The sequence below is a fragment of the Garra rufa genome, chromosome 3, assembly GCF_049309525.1.
Source record: "Garra rufa chromosome 3, GarRuf1.0, whole genome shotgun sequence".
NCBI lineage: Eukaryota > Metazoa > Chordata > Actinopteri > Cypriniformes > Cyprinidae > Garra > Garra rufa.
In genome coordinates, this window is record NC_133363.1 from 3,366,583 (window position 1) to 3,383,026 (window position 16,444).

General features: G+C 35.2%; 2 protein-coding genes across 2 annotated transcripts in view; both read right to left on the reverse strand.

Moving 5' to 3' along the window:
• Positions 1-1,419: 1,419 nt before the first annotated feature.
• mrpl21 (mitochondrial ribosomal protein L21) lies at positions 1,420-10,206 on the reverse strand. Its single transcript, XM_073836812.1, has 7 exons — positions 10,103-10,206; positions 8,405-8,465; positions 7,997-8,082; positions 5,554-5,717; positions 4,791-4,843; positions 4,373-4,476; positions 1,420-1,681 (listed from the first exon to the last, which is right to left on the reverse strand). Exons 1-7 carry the CDS (start codon positions 10,191-10,193, stop codon positions 1,617-1,619), a joined length of 624 nt encoding a protein of 207 aa, XP_073692913.1. The 5' UTR covers positions 10,194-10,206; the 3' UTR covers positions 1,420-1,616.
• Positions 10,207-15,327: 5,121 nt separating this feature from the next.
• The window catches only part of LOC141331836 (probable E3 ubiquitin-protein ligase HECTD4), a 112,914-nt gene continuing 111,797 nt past the window's right edge, over positions 15,328-16,444 (reverse strand). Inside the window, exon 76 of the mRNA XM_073836872.1 lies at positions 15,328-16,341. Within this exon, the coding sequence (XP_073692973.1) occupies positions 16,205-16,341 (137 nt within the window). The 3' untranslated portion in view covers positions 15,328-16,204. The remainder of the gene's footprint in view (positions 16,342-16,444) is intronic.

Genomic DNA, 16,444 nt, shown 5'->3' on the forward strand with positions numbered 1-16,444 from the left:
ATAATGGGTTTTTCACTTCTGTCCTTCATGGACACATATATCACATATAAATGATTAAATACAAAATTATTAATAGTTATTAGGATTGATGTGGTTTGGGATTGGCAAAATGTGCTTGGAAAACAAATATCAGGGTTCTTACACTTTTTTTCCAACGTAAACTTCAAGCACTTTTCAAGCACTTTCAAGACTTTCCAGCATTGTGGTAAATTACATGTTCACATACACGTCATTTACAGATAGTTCTTCATTTTAAATCAGATGTCTAATATAAATAGCCAACATACAGTATACAAATTATAAAATTTATATAATATAATATTAAAGGCTTTTTAAGACCTGCACAAAAGTAAAACTGTATGAGTGGGGCAATGTCTATGGTAACATATTAATAATTGGTATATAATGACTGTAAAAAAAAACATGACACTAAACAAAAATTCTAAAACTTGCAGTTCAAAAAGAAGTTTTTCACAAATACATTTCACATTTCAGCCTAAAAGTAAAAGCCTATAAAATGAATTTAACTAGCCCAAATAAAAAATACCTTTTTTTTTTTTTTTTTTAGATAATCAGATAGGAGTCTAAATGTCAATTAAAAACGTTTTCAATACATCAACACATATTTTCACTATCTACAGTGTATTTTAAAATATCAATTTAAGGCAATTTATGACCCTTTTAAGAGTTGCACAAGTAAAATGAACTACGGAGCCCCTAAAAGGTCATGGTGGTGGAAAAAAAATTTAGGGGCTGTTTGTTTTTGTTTTTTTTACATATCATACGCATAAAAAAATTAACTATTTATGAAAGCGAATTAATATGAAACCAATGCAACTGCATATTCAAGCACTTTATCCAAAATCCAAGCATTTTTCAAACCCGAACTTTAATGTAGTGTTTTCAAGGAATTCAAGCACCCGTACAAACCCTGACATATGTGACCCTGGACCACAAAACCAGTCTTAAGTCGCTGGGGTATATTTGTAGCAATAGCCAAAAATACATCGTATGGGTCAAAATTATTGATTTTTCTTTTATGCCAAAAATCATTAGGAAATTGAGTAAAGATCATGTTCCATGAAGATTTTTTTGCAAAATTCCTACTGTAAACCTATCAAAATGTAATTTTTGATTTAATAATATGCATTGTTAAGAACTTAATTTGGACAACTTTAAAGGTGATTTTCTCAGTATTTTGATTTTTTTTTGCACCCTCAGATTCCAGATTTTCAAATAGATGTCTCTCAGCCAAATTGTCCTATTCTGACAAACCATACATCAATAGAAAGCTTATTTATTGAACTATCATGATGCATACATCTCAGTTTTGTGAAATTTAACCTTATGACTGGTTTTGTGGTCCAGGGTCACATATGACCTGAATATCAACGTGCCTAATAATTATGCACACAATGATTGTGACAAACACATTTATTGTATTGTATTCAACAGACAGTTATATACAATAATCCGCAGCAACTCATTGCTCAAGCCAAGAGAAATGACAAAGACAATCTGAAAACTTTATATACATGGTCTCAAACACGAAACCTGAAAAATAATTCCTGATTCACAGAAACGCCACATTTACTTGCAAACAGGTTGTCGGCGGGTTAAAGCAGTTTTGGTGAAACATCAATGGTGTTGATTCTTAATACGGTCTGCGGCTGAATAATGACTGTGGAGAAAAAGTTGAATTAATCAAACAAACACCTAAAAGTCCTAGACTAAAATGCAAGTCTGAGCTGTTGTTAACTAAAATAAACTAGCACTGATCTTAAAATATATCCAGGGTGTCTACAGGTTTGACCAAGTTAAATTTAAGACATTTTAAGACTTTTTAATACCATTTTCAAACAAAATTTAAGACCAAATTGAAAGGCCCGCAAAAGTCTAGCACAAAACTATGAAGATATTTTAAATTATTATTTTATTTAACTGATTATTCTTGGGAATATTCAACAGAAAACACTATTCCAGAAGAAGAAATTATTTTCTATTCCATGACAAAGTCAAGGCTCTCACACACTTTGAAGCCAATGTAACAGTGTAACAAACACGGATTTTGAGTCATGGATCGGATCAGCAAAAAAAAAAAAAAAAAAAAAAAAAAAAGTTTGTTTTTTCCTAATTACTGAATGCTTACTTTAGGTAGGCTACTTCTCATCCACAGCAAAAACTACTATCTGAACTAAAGTTCAGTAACAAAACAAGAACAATTACACAAATGACAAGTGTAAATGAATACAACATAAAGTTAGTAATAAAATCAATAACACTAGTATTCAGGAGGGGAAATTTAATAATTAATTGTAAAATAACTAGTGTTTCTCACTGCAGGTATTTATAGGACGCTGTCTCTTTAAGGCCAAATGCACGAACCGAATACTGGCACGCATCTCTTTCTCAGCTGTTTCGGTTCACTGAAGACATAAACGACTGTTAAACAGAATACCAAAACGGGTATTAAGACATGACTTGGTATGTACGTTTCCATTCAAATAGCAGTTAAAGGTTGTATCAGCGATTTCTAGGCTGAAAAACAAAGTGTCAATTTCAGCTGACCTTTCTTCACGATCCGCTCGCTGCCTGCCCCATAAATTGTCTGTGAAAAAACCGCGTCTCTCTGGTCAGCCTAGGGTCCGAGATATGCCAAAAAAACAATCGGCACTACCATCCTTTCCACACATAAACAAACAGTGTTCCAACCAATCAGCGTCAGGGGTTTGGTGTTGTGGACTTTCGCTCCGCCTCCCTCACATCCCTGCACCAGTAGGAAAGTCCACAACACCAAACCCCTGACGCTGATTGGTTGGAACACTGTTTGTTTATCTGTGGAAAGGTTGGTAGTGCCGATTGTTTTTTTGGCATATCTCGGACCCTAGGCTGACCAGAGAGACGCGGTTTTTTCACAGACAATTTATGGGGCAGGCAGCGAGCGGATCGTGAAGAAAGGTCAGCTGAAATTGACACTTTATGTTTTAGGCTAGAAATCGCTGATACAACCTTTAAAGAGGAATCAATCTGTGTGAATCGCGCCGCGCGCCTCTCTCTCCTCTCTCTCTCTCTGCGCGTGCTCGCGCCAGTTGTGTGCGGCAACGTAAAAACATGTGCTAATTATAAACTTTTACTCTATGATGGTTAAACTTAACAGCTAATCTGCGATTCAAATGCGTGTAGTTGGGCGGAAACCCGCTAAATCTGGCAACACTGAGGCGTTGTCAAGCAAGCGCGTGTCTAGCAACAGAACAGATTTAGAACCTGCGCAGGAGATTCTCCTCAAAACGATAAACTTTTCCTTTTCAAAGTGTAAAAAATTTAAGACCCTTGGATTTAGATTTAAAGGAACACTCCACTTTTTTTGGAAATAGGCTTATTCTCCAACTCCCCCCAAATTAATAAGTTGAGTTTTACTGTTTTGAAATCCATTCAGCCGTTCTCCTGTTCTGGCGATATCACTTCTAGCATAGCTTAGCATAGATCATTGAATCCTATTAGACCAATAGCATCACGTTCAAAAATGACCAACGAGTTTCCATATTTGTTGTATTTAAAACTTGACTCTTCTGTAGTTATATTGTGTACTGAGACCGGTGGAAATGCAAAGCTTCAATTTTCTAGGCTGATAAGATTAGGAACTACACTCCCATTCCGGCGTAATAGTCAAGGAAGTTTGCTGCCGTAATAAGGCTGAAGCAGGAGCAGTAATACCACGCAGCACATGTGCAAATGCTAAACTAGCTGGGAACTCATTTCTGATAATACTCCGCCTGCTTCGGCCATATTACGGCAGCAAACTTCCTTGACTATTACGCCGGAATGGAAGTGTAGTTCCTAATCTTATCAGCCTAGAAACTCGCAGCTTTGCATTTCCGCCGGTCTTAGTACACGATATAACTACAGAAGAGTCAAGTTTTAAATACAACAAATATGGAAACTCGTTGGTCATTTTTGAACGTGATGCTATTGGTCTAATAGGATTCAATGATCTATGCTAAGCTATGCTAGAAGTGATATCGCTAGAACAGGAGAACGGCTGAATGGATTTCAAAACGGTAAAACTCAACTTATTAACTCGGGGGGAGTTGGAGAATGAGCCTATTTCCAAAAAAAGTGGAGTGTTCCTTTAAGACAAATTAAGACATTTAAAGGGCTTATTTTAGGACAACGGAATTTAAGACTTTTTAAGGATCCGCGGCCACCCTGATATCAGTGGCTTTGCTGTGTCAAGATGCACACCAGTATTATTTTTTTTTGTCACATTTATAAAAAATGTCTTGATTGAACTATGGCCTAATCCTGGTTTAGGCTAAACCCTGTTTATGAAACCAGGATTAAAAACTATTTGTAATTCAATAATTCCACATACTTCTCTTTTTTTGGAATCGATGTCTCTTCCAGAATCTCATGTGAACCATTGGCCAGGATTGGGTCTTCTCAATGACTGTAGCGTGAACTTGTACTAAATCCCGACTGAGCATCAAAAACACAGAAATATTTCAGAAATATTACAGGTTTAATATTACATCAGCTCTACTGTCAGCATCTAAAACATAGTCAGTTAGTTACCAGTTGAGTTTTCAGCCCGAAATCTCAGGTTAGCCTTTACCTTAGATGCAATAAAGGCCTTAAAGTGCTTGAACCCCGGTAATTACATTTACATATTTTATTTTTGCAAACTGAGGTCAAAACAATTACTTGGCTATACATTTTTCTTAGATGATGACTATGGATACACTTCTTTTTAATTTCAAACTTGTGGAAGTAGAATTACATGTGCATCTTACCCGAGAAGTGGTTTTCCAATAAGGGTGAAATCATTTCCTCCAACTAACAGCACCTGCAAAATAAATAAATAAAGAAATAAAAACACTGATTAATATACAAATATGTGACCCTGGACCACAAAACCAGTCATAAGGTTAAATTTGACAAAACTGAGATTTATACATCATATGAAAGCTCAATAAATAAGCTTTCTATTGATGTATGGTTTGTTGGGATAGGACAATATTTGGCTGAGATACATCTATTTGAAATCAGAAATCTGAGGATGCAAAAAAATCAAAAAGACTGAGAAAATCACCTTTAAAGTTGTCCAAATTAGGTTCTTAACAATGCATATTACAAATCAAAAATTACATTTTGATATGTTTACAGTAGGAATTTTACAAAAAATCTTCATGGAACATGAACTTTACTTAATTTCTTAATGATTTTTGGCATAAAAGAAAAATCAAAAATTTTGACCCATGCAATGTATTTTTGGCTATTGCTACAAACATACCCCAGCGACTTAAGACTGGTTTTGTGGTCCAGGGTCACATATTATATTCTGAGTTGCATGCCAATAAAAGGTACCAAAACTAAGTTTCGGAGTACTTGAGGAGAGCTTGCATTTGTTGTGTACCTTGTAATCTCCATTAGACACAATATATTAGTTCAATTATTTCTCAGCATCAACCAAATAATGAATGACAGGTAACTGGTATAATGCTGTACAGTGATGAATGTAAAACTGTGTGGATATCAATGAGAGGATGAGAAAACCTTTTCCATTCTTATCCTTTCGCCACACTCCGCATCAATGTGGTTTTCGATGAGGATCAGGTCTTCGTTGGTCACTTTCCACTGACGGCTGGCGAAATGAACCACAGCGAACAAGCGTCCGCAGTCTCCCTTCTCAATCAGACCGTTCACCGTCTGCACAACCGCTGTGAAAATCAAGAGAAGAGACATGAGGGCATGCATTAAATACAAGAAAACTTCACAAATCAGTAAAACTCTCATTCCACCGTTTACAGGAAAAGTTACGTGGTTATTAAGACTTTTTGTAATGCAGTTTAAAATATTTCAGGCCTGCCTTTTAAAGGGATGGTTCGGAGTAGAATTGACTTCATTGCTATGCACTCCGAAGCCCATGCAAATACCCCATCCGAAGTTTTTTTTACCTTAGTCAAACATTTATGGAGATAGAGTTTTTCGAATTGCTTGTTACAGGAGTGAATGGTACATGTGATGTATCTCGTAAATTGCACCACTAAACGTGCAAGTAATCTTACCAAACTTGTACAGTAGTGTAAATAGGTTATGTACTCACAAAACGCTGCATCGGAACATTTGTAAGTCCACCATGAGTGTTTTAAAAACACGTTTTAGCCGATCCCTACTAGTCTCAAAAACTACAAATGGCGACACGTCGCGTCACTTCCCTGGTTTGAAAAAAGCATGTAAAAGTCCTACAAGTTGACATGCACACAGATGTAGTAGGAGGACTTTTACGTGCTTTTTTCAAACCAGGGAAGTGACGTCGATGTGTCGCCATTTGTAGTTTTTGAGACTAGTAGTTCTCGGGTAAAATGTGTTTTTAAAACACTCATGGTGGACTTACAAATGTTCTGATGCAGCGTTTTGTGAGTATATAACCTATTTACACTACTGTACAAGTTTGGTAAGATTACTTGCACGTTTAGTGGTGCAATTTACGAGATACACCACATGTACCATTCACTCCTGTAACAAGCAATTCGAAAAACTCTAATATCTCCATAAATGTTTGACTAAGGTAAAAAAAAACTTCGGATGGGGTATTTACATGGGCTTCGGAGTGCATAGCAATGAAGTCAAATCTACTCCGAACTAGGGATGTCACAATACTCAATATAATATCGAACCGTTCGGTACGACATCCACGGTTCAATACGCGCTTGTGAATTGCGGTTTTTCGGTTTTGCATCTAAATATCTTACTTCCTTTTATTTCTCTTGAAATTTGCTGTATATTTGCCCACGATTTCATGTGCTGAAATGAGAAAACGCTTCCCCTCTTATATTTGAAAAAAAATAACGCAACACGCAGAGCATCTTTCTAATGACATGCAGTGATAAGCCTTTCTAAACCTGTTGTCCAACAAAAGTTATAAAAATAAGTTACAGCAATAGCGATGCTTTTATCCATATTAGAGAAGCTGGAACGTAACGTTATTAGCGCTACTTTGATGCATGTGTTTTTTTGTTTTTGTTTTTTTTTTATGCACAAGGGCGCCCTCTGGCATCCAGTATGAATGAAACCCATTCTATTTTGCTTAAAAATCTAAAAAATTATACCTCTCTCAAAAGAAAAATTAAGCAGACACATACAACCACACTTTATCTAGTGTGCAGAGGTTTACAGGAGTATTTTGTTAATTTGTTCCAAAAAAAACCACAGCAAAGTGTCAGGATATCAGAACCGAACCGAACCGAAAACCGTGGTTAAAAACCGAGGTATGTATTGAACCGTGGACTAACTGTATTGTTGCATCCCTACTCCGAACCATCCCTTTAAAAAACTCATAGCGCCCTGTTATATATTTTTAACTGTGCAGTTATTCAAGTGGTAGCTAACATCATTATATTAATGATTTTCAGCAGAAAATTCATGAATATGAATGACTTTTGTTTAATTTGAAAATCAGGAATCTGAGGGTGCAAAAAAATCAAAAGACTGAGAAAATCACCTTTAAAGTTGTCCAAATTAAGCTCTTAACAATGCATATTACTAATCAAAAATTACATTGATACATTTACAGTAGGAATTTTACAAAAAATCTTCATGGAACATGATCTTTACTTAATTTCTTAATGATTTTTGGCATAAAAGAAAAATCAATAATTTTGACCCATGCAATGTATTTTTGGCTATTGCTACAAATATACCCCAGCGACTTAAGACTGGTTTTGTGGTCCAGGGTCACATATATATATATATATATATATATATATATATATATATATATATATGTGCGTATATGCCATTTTATTCATTTTTTTATTATTTATCTTTACTAAGTAATGACTGTTTTTGGAGTATGTGTGTGTTTGACACATTTCAGGGTTTTGTGCTGCGATATCCTGTCATGTCAAACTTGAAATAAAACAAACAAACAATTCCAATTGAATTTTCACAACATTTAAAACTTTCACTGCCGATCCTAGATCAGCCAATCACTTGCCTTGATGGCGTTTTTCCTCTTCTACAGGATCAAATGCAGGTAGTTCAGGCCACGGCGGTCTGGATAGAGACGTCTGTGGTACATAACTGACAACATATTTAGGTTAGTATAATAGAGACGAGAATTTAAACTAGTTACAAGTGATTTTAGTTGATATCTCGCAATTCTGAAAAAAAGTGAGAACTTAATATTTTTTTTGGTCCTATCACAAAGAAATCAACTTGGCAGAACCTGGCTACAGTGTTGGCTGTTGATACACTTGATCCATCATTTTCCAATCTGCCTGCAAACGCATTTCAGATTGCCTGCATTTTACCAGCAGAGCAAAAACTAAAAAAAAGGCTCATGCTATACATGTAGGGATCTTAAAAGGGGCCAAAACACACATGCACACTACAAGAAGTTCACCTTGCAGGATAAACGATGCTGCTGGAGCTTTGGAAGCGCGTCAGTGCAGGAACCAAACAACCTGCAATGATATACACACGTTCAAAATGAAGTAGAAGCATGTTTTGGGAAGATTTAACCTTAATATTTTATATACCTGGAATTTTGTGGTCAAGAAAAAGAAATCATTTTGCGTCTTTTTGTTACTCAAGATTATTTTGGAAAGATATGGAATTCAATATTAACAGAAAAATAGAATGTATGATAGAAACTGGTGTATTTTATGTGCTTTTTTTTTACAGAAAATAAAAGATTGAATTGTAAAGAGCATTCTGTAAACGAGAAAAAGTGGTTATTTTTTCTCATTTTATTAATGACTTCAAATTGTATGTAAATCGCTTGGAACAAGCAAAAAGATAAAAAGCACTGAAAACACGTAATGCACTACTAAAACACTGAAATGTATGTCATTTTCGTTTCTTCTTTTTCTCTGGCAGCTCATGTTAATTTGATATGAACATGTAATACCGCTTGTTCTTGAGGCATTGAATTAATAATAATAAAAAAATATATATATATACATATACTTTAGATAGCAAGTTAAACTGATACAGTGCCTTGCGAAATTCATACCCCTTCATTTTTTGCATATTTTGTTTTGTTGCTGCCTTATGTTAAACTACTTTAAATTACTTTTTTTTCCCCCAACATCAATCTCCCTACTCCATAATGGCAAAGCAAAAAATAGGTTTTTAACATTTGTGCACATTTATTAAAAATAAAAAAACTGAAAAGATCCTGTTGCATAAGTATTCATACCCTTTGGGACACTCGAAATTTAGCTCAGGAGCTGCTTCTAGATGTTCCTACACTTGGAGTGGAGTTAAACTGTGGCAAATTCATTTGAATGAGTCTGATTTAGAAAGGCACACACCTCTCAGAAAAGGTCTAACAGCTGAAAATGCAGATCAGAGCAAAAACCAAGATAACTGCCTGTAGAGCTCAGTGACAGACTTGCGTTAAGGCGATGATCTAGAGATGAGTTCAGAAACAAATCTGCTGCGTTGAAGGTTGACAGAAGCATTCTCCATAATGGAAGACGATTGGAACAACTAGGACTCTAGAAAATGTTCAAGCTGACAGAGATGGAGAGGTGAAAAGGTGAGGCAAAGAATGGCAGATAATTGCCAAATGCAGATGTGCAAAGATGGTCACATCAGACCCAAAAAGACTTGAGGCTGTAAAGGTGCTTCAACTATGTACTGAGTTAAGGGTGTGAATACTTATGCAATCTACTTATTTCAGTGTTTAATTTTTAATCTGGTTTGTGCTTTGTCATTATTATTGTGAATGGAGTGTTAATTGATGTGGGGAAAAACTCATTTAAAGCAGTTTAACACAATGCTGCAACAAAACGTGAAAAAAAAACGAATGGGTATGAATACTTTTGCAAGGCACTGTATATGAAATTATTACTATCGTGTGACATTTGTCACTAACTCTGTAAAATTACAATAATTTCTTGAACTTAAACTCCAAAAAGCCACATTTTAACTTTCAACGAAACGTTTAAATATTTATTTTCCTCCAAAGGACTGAAACTGACAGCAAGCTGACGGAATAACCCTTCACATGGCACCGCATCGACTTTAACAACAAGAAATATGTTCAAGCTGGCAGTTTACACACATTCATGTAAACATATGAAATCATAGAGACCTTTAGTCGTGTTTTGTGGTAAATGTGCTCCTGCGGTGCGGAGAAGCCTCAGCATCCCAATAATATTCCCTCGATTCAAAGTCATCGCCATGGTGAGTGAGAGCCGGAAGCACGATGTGAGGGACGAGGAGGGAAAATGCCCTCCGACGAAAACATCACCACGATGCGAAGGTTCCTAGCGGAACTTTGTTTTTCTTGCATTTTAATAGCGGTTGACAAAAAAGGTAAAAAGCTGCATATCCGCCATCTGCTGGACTGGAGTTTAGATTCATTAGCCGCTAAGTAAAAAGCTAGAAGAAAACACTAAGAAACGTTACAAACTATCTGCGCTACAAACAAGGGTGTTTATAATTTCGACAATGCGCCCAGCAAACACAAAACGTTCCCCTAACGTTAGTTTTTGGTTCCCGTTTGGTTATTTCTTTTTTGGGGGGGACCAAATATAAGGTTATTTTTAGGTTATTACTTTGCAACCATAAAATAACGTTTCCAGAACGTTGCACGGTGGTTATTATTAAATAACCTAAAAATAACTTGAAGAGAACGTTCCCTAATGGTTATCTTTAGGTTATTTTAGCAACCATAAAGTAACGTTCCCAGAATGTTGCACAGTGGTTATTATTAAATAACCTAAAAATAACTTGTAGAGAACGTTCCCTAATGGTTATTTTTGTAGGTTATTTTTTTAGCAACCATAAAGTAACGTTCCCAGCATGTTGCATGTGGTTATTATTCAATAAGTTTAAAATAACAGGTAGAGAACATTCCCTAATGGTTATTTTTAGCAACCATAAAATAACGTTCAAAGAACGTTGCACAGTGGTTTTTATTAAATAACCTAAAAATAACTTGTAGAGAATGTTCCCTAATGGTTATTTTTGTAGGTTATTTTTTTTAGCAACCATAAAGTAACGTTCCCAGAATGTTGCATGTGGTTATTATTAAATGAGTTTAAAATAACCGGTAGAGAACATTCCCTAATGGTTATTTTAGGAACCATAAACTAACGTTCAAAGAACGTTGCACGGTGGTTATGGTTTAATAATCTAAAATAACTTGTGGAGAAAAATCCCTAATGGTTATTTTTGTAGGTTATTTATTTGCAACCATAAAGTAACATTCCCAGAATGTTGCATGTGGTTATTATTAAAAACCCCAAAATTACTTGTAGATAAAGTTCCCTAATGGTTATTTTTGGTTATTATTTTGCAACCATAAAATAACGTTCCCTGAACGTTGCACGGTGGTTATGGTTTAATAATCCAAAATAACTTGTAGAGAACGTTCCCTAATGGTTATTTTTGTAGGTTATTTTTTTGCAACCATAAAGTAACGTTCCCAGAATGTTGCATGTGATTATTATTCAATAAGTTTAAAATAACCGGTAGAGAACATTCCCTAATGGTTATCTTTAGGTTATTTATTTAGCAACCATAAAATAACGTTCAAAGAACATTGCATGGTGGTTATTATTAACTAACCCAAAAATAACCGGTAGAGAAAGTTCCCTAATGGTTATTATTTTGCAACCATGAAATAAAATTCCCAAAACGTTGCACGGTGGTTATTATTAAATAACTCAAAAATAACCTAGAGAGAACATTCCCTAATAGTTATTTTTGTAGGTTATTTTTTTGCAACCTTAAAATAACGTGGTTTTTTGTATTATTATTATTTATTTTTTTAATAACCTAAAATAACAGAACAGAACATTCCCTAATGGTTATAGAACATGATGTTAATCTTGAAGTTTTTGTTTACAGATCAAAAGAAGAATGTCCCGCTGTACAAACTGTAAACTAGCATTCAGGGAACGTATAGTAATGTTAGGAGAGCGTTAGAAAAAGAGTCTATAAACCAAAAACTAACGTTCTGGGAATGTTCTACAAACCAAAACCAAATATTTTGGGAACATTATGAAAACTTTCCTGGCTAACCAAAAACAAACTATAAAAAATAATGTCCTGGGAGCCAAAAACTGATATTCTGGGAGCCAAAAAAAAAAAACCTTGACGTTCTGGGAATGTTAAGAGTAATGTTCTGGGAATGTTCTACAAACAAAAAAGTAACACTCTGGAAACCAAAAACTAACGTTCTGGGAGCCAAAAAAACTTTACGTTCTAGGAATGTTAGAGTAATGTTCTGGTAATGTTCTACAAACCAAAAACTAATATTTTGGGAACATTATGAAAACTTTCCTGGCTAACCAAAAACAAACTATAAAAAAATATGTTCTGAGAGCCAAAAACGAATATTCTGGGAGCCAAAAAAAAAACCTTGACGTTCTGGGAATGTTCTATAAACAAAAAAGTACCGCTCTGGAAACATTAAGAAAACCTTCCTGGCTAACCAACACAAAATATAAAAACTAACTTTCTAAAGAATGTAAGAGTAAAGTTCTGGGAATGTTCTACAAACCAAAAACTAACATTCTGGGAATGTTAATTAAACATTCGTGGCTAACCAAAGCAATCCATAAAAACTAACGTTCTGGAAACAAAAAATTGTTAGCTGTATTAAAATATTATAAGAAATCTAAGTTTGCGATATCAAACTGCATAACAAGCTGTTCTGAACTGGTGAAAATAACTGGAAGTCCTGCACATCCAATCAAAAATGGCACACCCGCTCTTATGCTAAAAAAATGAGATGAAATTTGCGGACCTTTTGAAAAAAAAAAGGACAAGCAGAAAAATGACATCTAGAACAGGCCGATTCAAATCAAAGTAACAAACCGAAATACTATGCATTTGTCCCAGTTTGACAGAAGACAAAGGAGAACAGTGTTCTGTAATACATCGATAATTTATTTTTGTGACACAGAAACTCCTGAACTTCAACACCTCTGGAGATTCATTCACACATCAGTGTTTTGTTCCAGATGCGCAGAGGTAAGACTGGATAAAGTTAATGCAGTCATAAATAATTGTAATAAATATCAAGTAAATGTACAACACATATTTCACTGCATTCAGCTTTTTGTGCGGATGTCTTTTCATAGACTTCTCCTACTCTTCTCCAAGGAGACAGCAAGAAAAAAACATGAAGGGACTATCTTTGATAGCAGCAGTTGACCATATCAAAAAAAAAATTAATCAAATCATAATAACACACACACGCACACCCACAAAACCCTATTATAGTGCTGAAATGCTGATATTTTCAATGAAGTACATCTATGGTAGCATCAAGTGCGTTTGTAATGATGGCTGTACATTACAGAACTCAGAACGCAATTCAATGGTTCACCAGAAATGTTCCAACCGATTTCCAGGAAAGATTAGGAAATCCTATAAAGAACACCCGATTCGTATTTCAATTTCAAACCAGTATTATCTTATTAGACACAGAAAAGGTGATTTAAAAATCAAAACTAAACTAAATTAGCTTTTTAAAAACATTTTCTCTTTGAGAGGGAGGGGGTTCCAATAATGACCTTTATTAAAAAAAAAACAAAAAAAAACAAAACACTGAAGCCATTTGTTGGGTTCTCCAAAGGAGATCTTCATGCACTAGAGTTTTGGGTGCAAAATCATCCCTCATAAGCAATAAAACTTTGTTGACTGTTGGGTAATGCAGTTGGCAACCTAAAAGTATTCAAGAATGAATGTCATTTTGGCAACCAAGACCATAAACGTAGCACCGCTCCAAACTGAAGAGCACAGCAGGGAGGATCTTGCATTCAGTTTGCAGCAAACTTTTTTTTTTCCCTGCGTCGGAAACTGCTCAGAAATGAAAACGGATACAGTTCAGCGCTCTTTATATTACTATAGCTTGTTTCTGTACATGACTTAACCTCAGTTACAGACCTGAACAGCATATGTACCTTTAATAATATAGGCAGATATTTAATGTCGTAAAGCGATCTTGCCATTTATAGTTCAAATTCCTAAATATGCTCGATCACATGCGTACTTGTAGTTCCCAGACAGAGCCTGTAGCTTTAACAGTCCCTTGAAATGTTTGAATCGTTGAGGGCATGAACCTTTTCAAGCCTCTGAAGGGGTGAATCTCACAAAACCTGTCAAGAACATTGAGCCATTGAGATTTTTTGGCATTACATTCATCACAATTATTCAATTAATTAACCAGCTAAACGTCTGGTGTATTGCCTGGTCAATCTGGAACAATGCAACAACAGCACAAACAAAAGAAAAAAGGCAAACATATTAGGTGTATTGTGGTAATTAGAATTGGGAAAATTACAAAAAGGGGAAAATTAAAGAAAAATCTGAGGTGCATTAGGGTAATAAGAACTGAGGGACAATGCCAAAAAAAAAAGAAAAAATATCAGGTGCATTAGGGTAATGAGACTTGGGCAAAATGCAAAAAAAAAAAAATGGTGCATTTGGATGATCGGAATTGGAGAAAAATGCAAAGGAGGAGGAAAAATATCAGGTGCATTACGGTAATGAGAACTGGGGGGGATGCAAAAAAAGAAAATTATCAGATACATTACGGTAATGAAAATTGGGGTAAAATGCAAGAAAAAAATATATCAGATGCATTACGGTAATGAAAATTGGGGGAAAATGCAAGAAAAAAATATATCAGATGCATTACGGTAATGTGAATTAAGAACATTTGTTGAAAAATGCAAACAAAACCAAAAATATCAGGTGCATTACGGTAATGAGAATTGGGGGAAAATGCAAGAAAAAGAAAAAAAAAGATACATTACGGTAATGAGAATTAGAAAAAAAATGCAAACAAAACAAAAAATATCAGGTGCATTACAGTAATGAGAATTGGGGGAAAATGCAATGAAAATGAAAAAATATCAGATGCATTGCGGTAATGAGAATTGGGGGAAAATGCAAGAAAAAAAAAGATACATTACAGTAATGAGAATTAGAAAAAAAATGCAAACAAAACAAAAAATATCAGGTGCATTACGGTAATGAGGAATTGGGGGAAAATGCAAGAAAAAAAAAAAGATACATTACGGTAATGAGAATTAGAAAAAAAAATGCAAACAAAACAAAAAATCAGGTGCATTACGGTAATGAGAACTGGGGGAAAATGCAACAAAAAAAAAAAAAAAAAAAAAAAAAAATATATATATATATATATATATATATATATATATATATATATCAGATGCATTACGTTAATGAGAATTAGGAAAAATGCAAGGAAAAAGAAAATCAGATGCATTACGCTAATGAAAATTGGGGAAAAATGCAAACAAAAGAAAAAAAAATCTGGTGCATTAGGGTAATGAGAACTGCGGGAAAATGCCAAAAAAAAGAAGAATCTGAGGTGCATTAGGGTAATGGGAATTGAGGGAATATACAAAAATATCACATGCATTAGAGTAATTGGAAATGCAAATTGGTGGAAAATGCAAACAGAAAGGGGATAAAATCAGGTGCATTAGGGTAATGAGAATCATGGAAAATCAAAATTTGGGCAATGAGCAAAAAATAAACAAATTGGGGGGGAAATGCAAAGAAAAAGAAAAGAAATGAATTAAAAGGGAAAAAATCCCATGTAATAGGATCATGCGAATTGGATACATATCCAAGAAAAGAAGAAAACAAAAACATTAACATGATACAAAAAAGGTAATTTCTTTAGGACATGTTCTTGACTGATTTCATGAGATTCACCCCAAATGTATGTTGAAAGATGCAGGTATAACTACAAAGTCCTTTGCAAAGCTAAAATGGTCATCTCTGTCAATGAATGTGCGTCAACAATCACTGTCACTGATGGAGAGAAGGCGGCGGCAGTGGTTGAGGCACACTGGGAATGCAAAGATGAAAGACTGATTAAATGAGAGGAAGAGAGAGAGAGAGATTAAATGTTTGAAAAGGGAGAAAAGCAGTTAGAGTGCCATTTTCTTCACATTTGTTGATGAACAGCACATGGAGATCATTTTATAAAATTGTGGCTTACTCTGGACCACCGCGAGCCGCTGTCAAACTCGCCGCCCTCCGTCAAACACACGCAAGCGCTAGTCTAGTAAAGGCAAATTGGTCTGGGCTGTTCAAGTTCCTTCATGACTATTCTCGACAAAGAAGTGAGAACGGATGTAATCACTTAAGGTCGTGTGGTGACCGTCTCAGACGTGGCCGACGGGGATCTGAGAAATGACGTTTAACCGCTGAGAGGATCCTCGCGATAGTGGATAGCATAGCGCAGCTTCTCCAGCATCACGTCCAGGGAAGAGTACTGCGGCAGCTTGACCATGAACATGCAGGTCTCCACGCGAATGTAACGCAGATCTGGTGAGCCTGAAACACATGCGAACACATTAATAGCTTGGAAACAACTCAAAAATGCAATTAGAGTTATATTCGAAATGTCATGGTTCATCCAGGCTTTAAAAGATTATGG

Excerpts from the sequence above, each read along its gene's own strand:
- mrpl21 (XM_073836812.1), bottom strand. The coding sequence starts at position 10,193 with ATGGCGATGACTTTGAATCGAGGGAATATTATTGGGATGCTGAGGCTT. Across the intron at positions 8,466-10,102 it reads ACCACAAAACACGACTAAAG|GTTGTTTGGTTCCTGCACTG; the intron begins GTCTCTATGATT and ends ATATCATTGCAG. Across the intron at positions 8,083-8,404 it reads AGCATCGTTTATCCTGCAAG|TTATGTACCACAGACGTCTC; the intron begins GTGAACTTCTTG and ends ATATGTTGTCAG.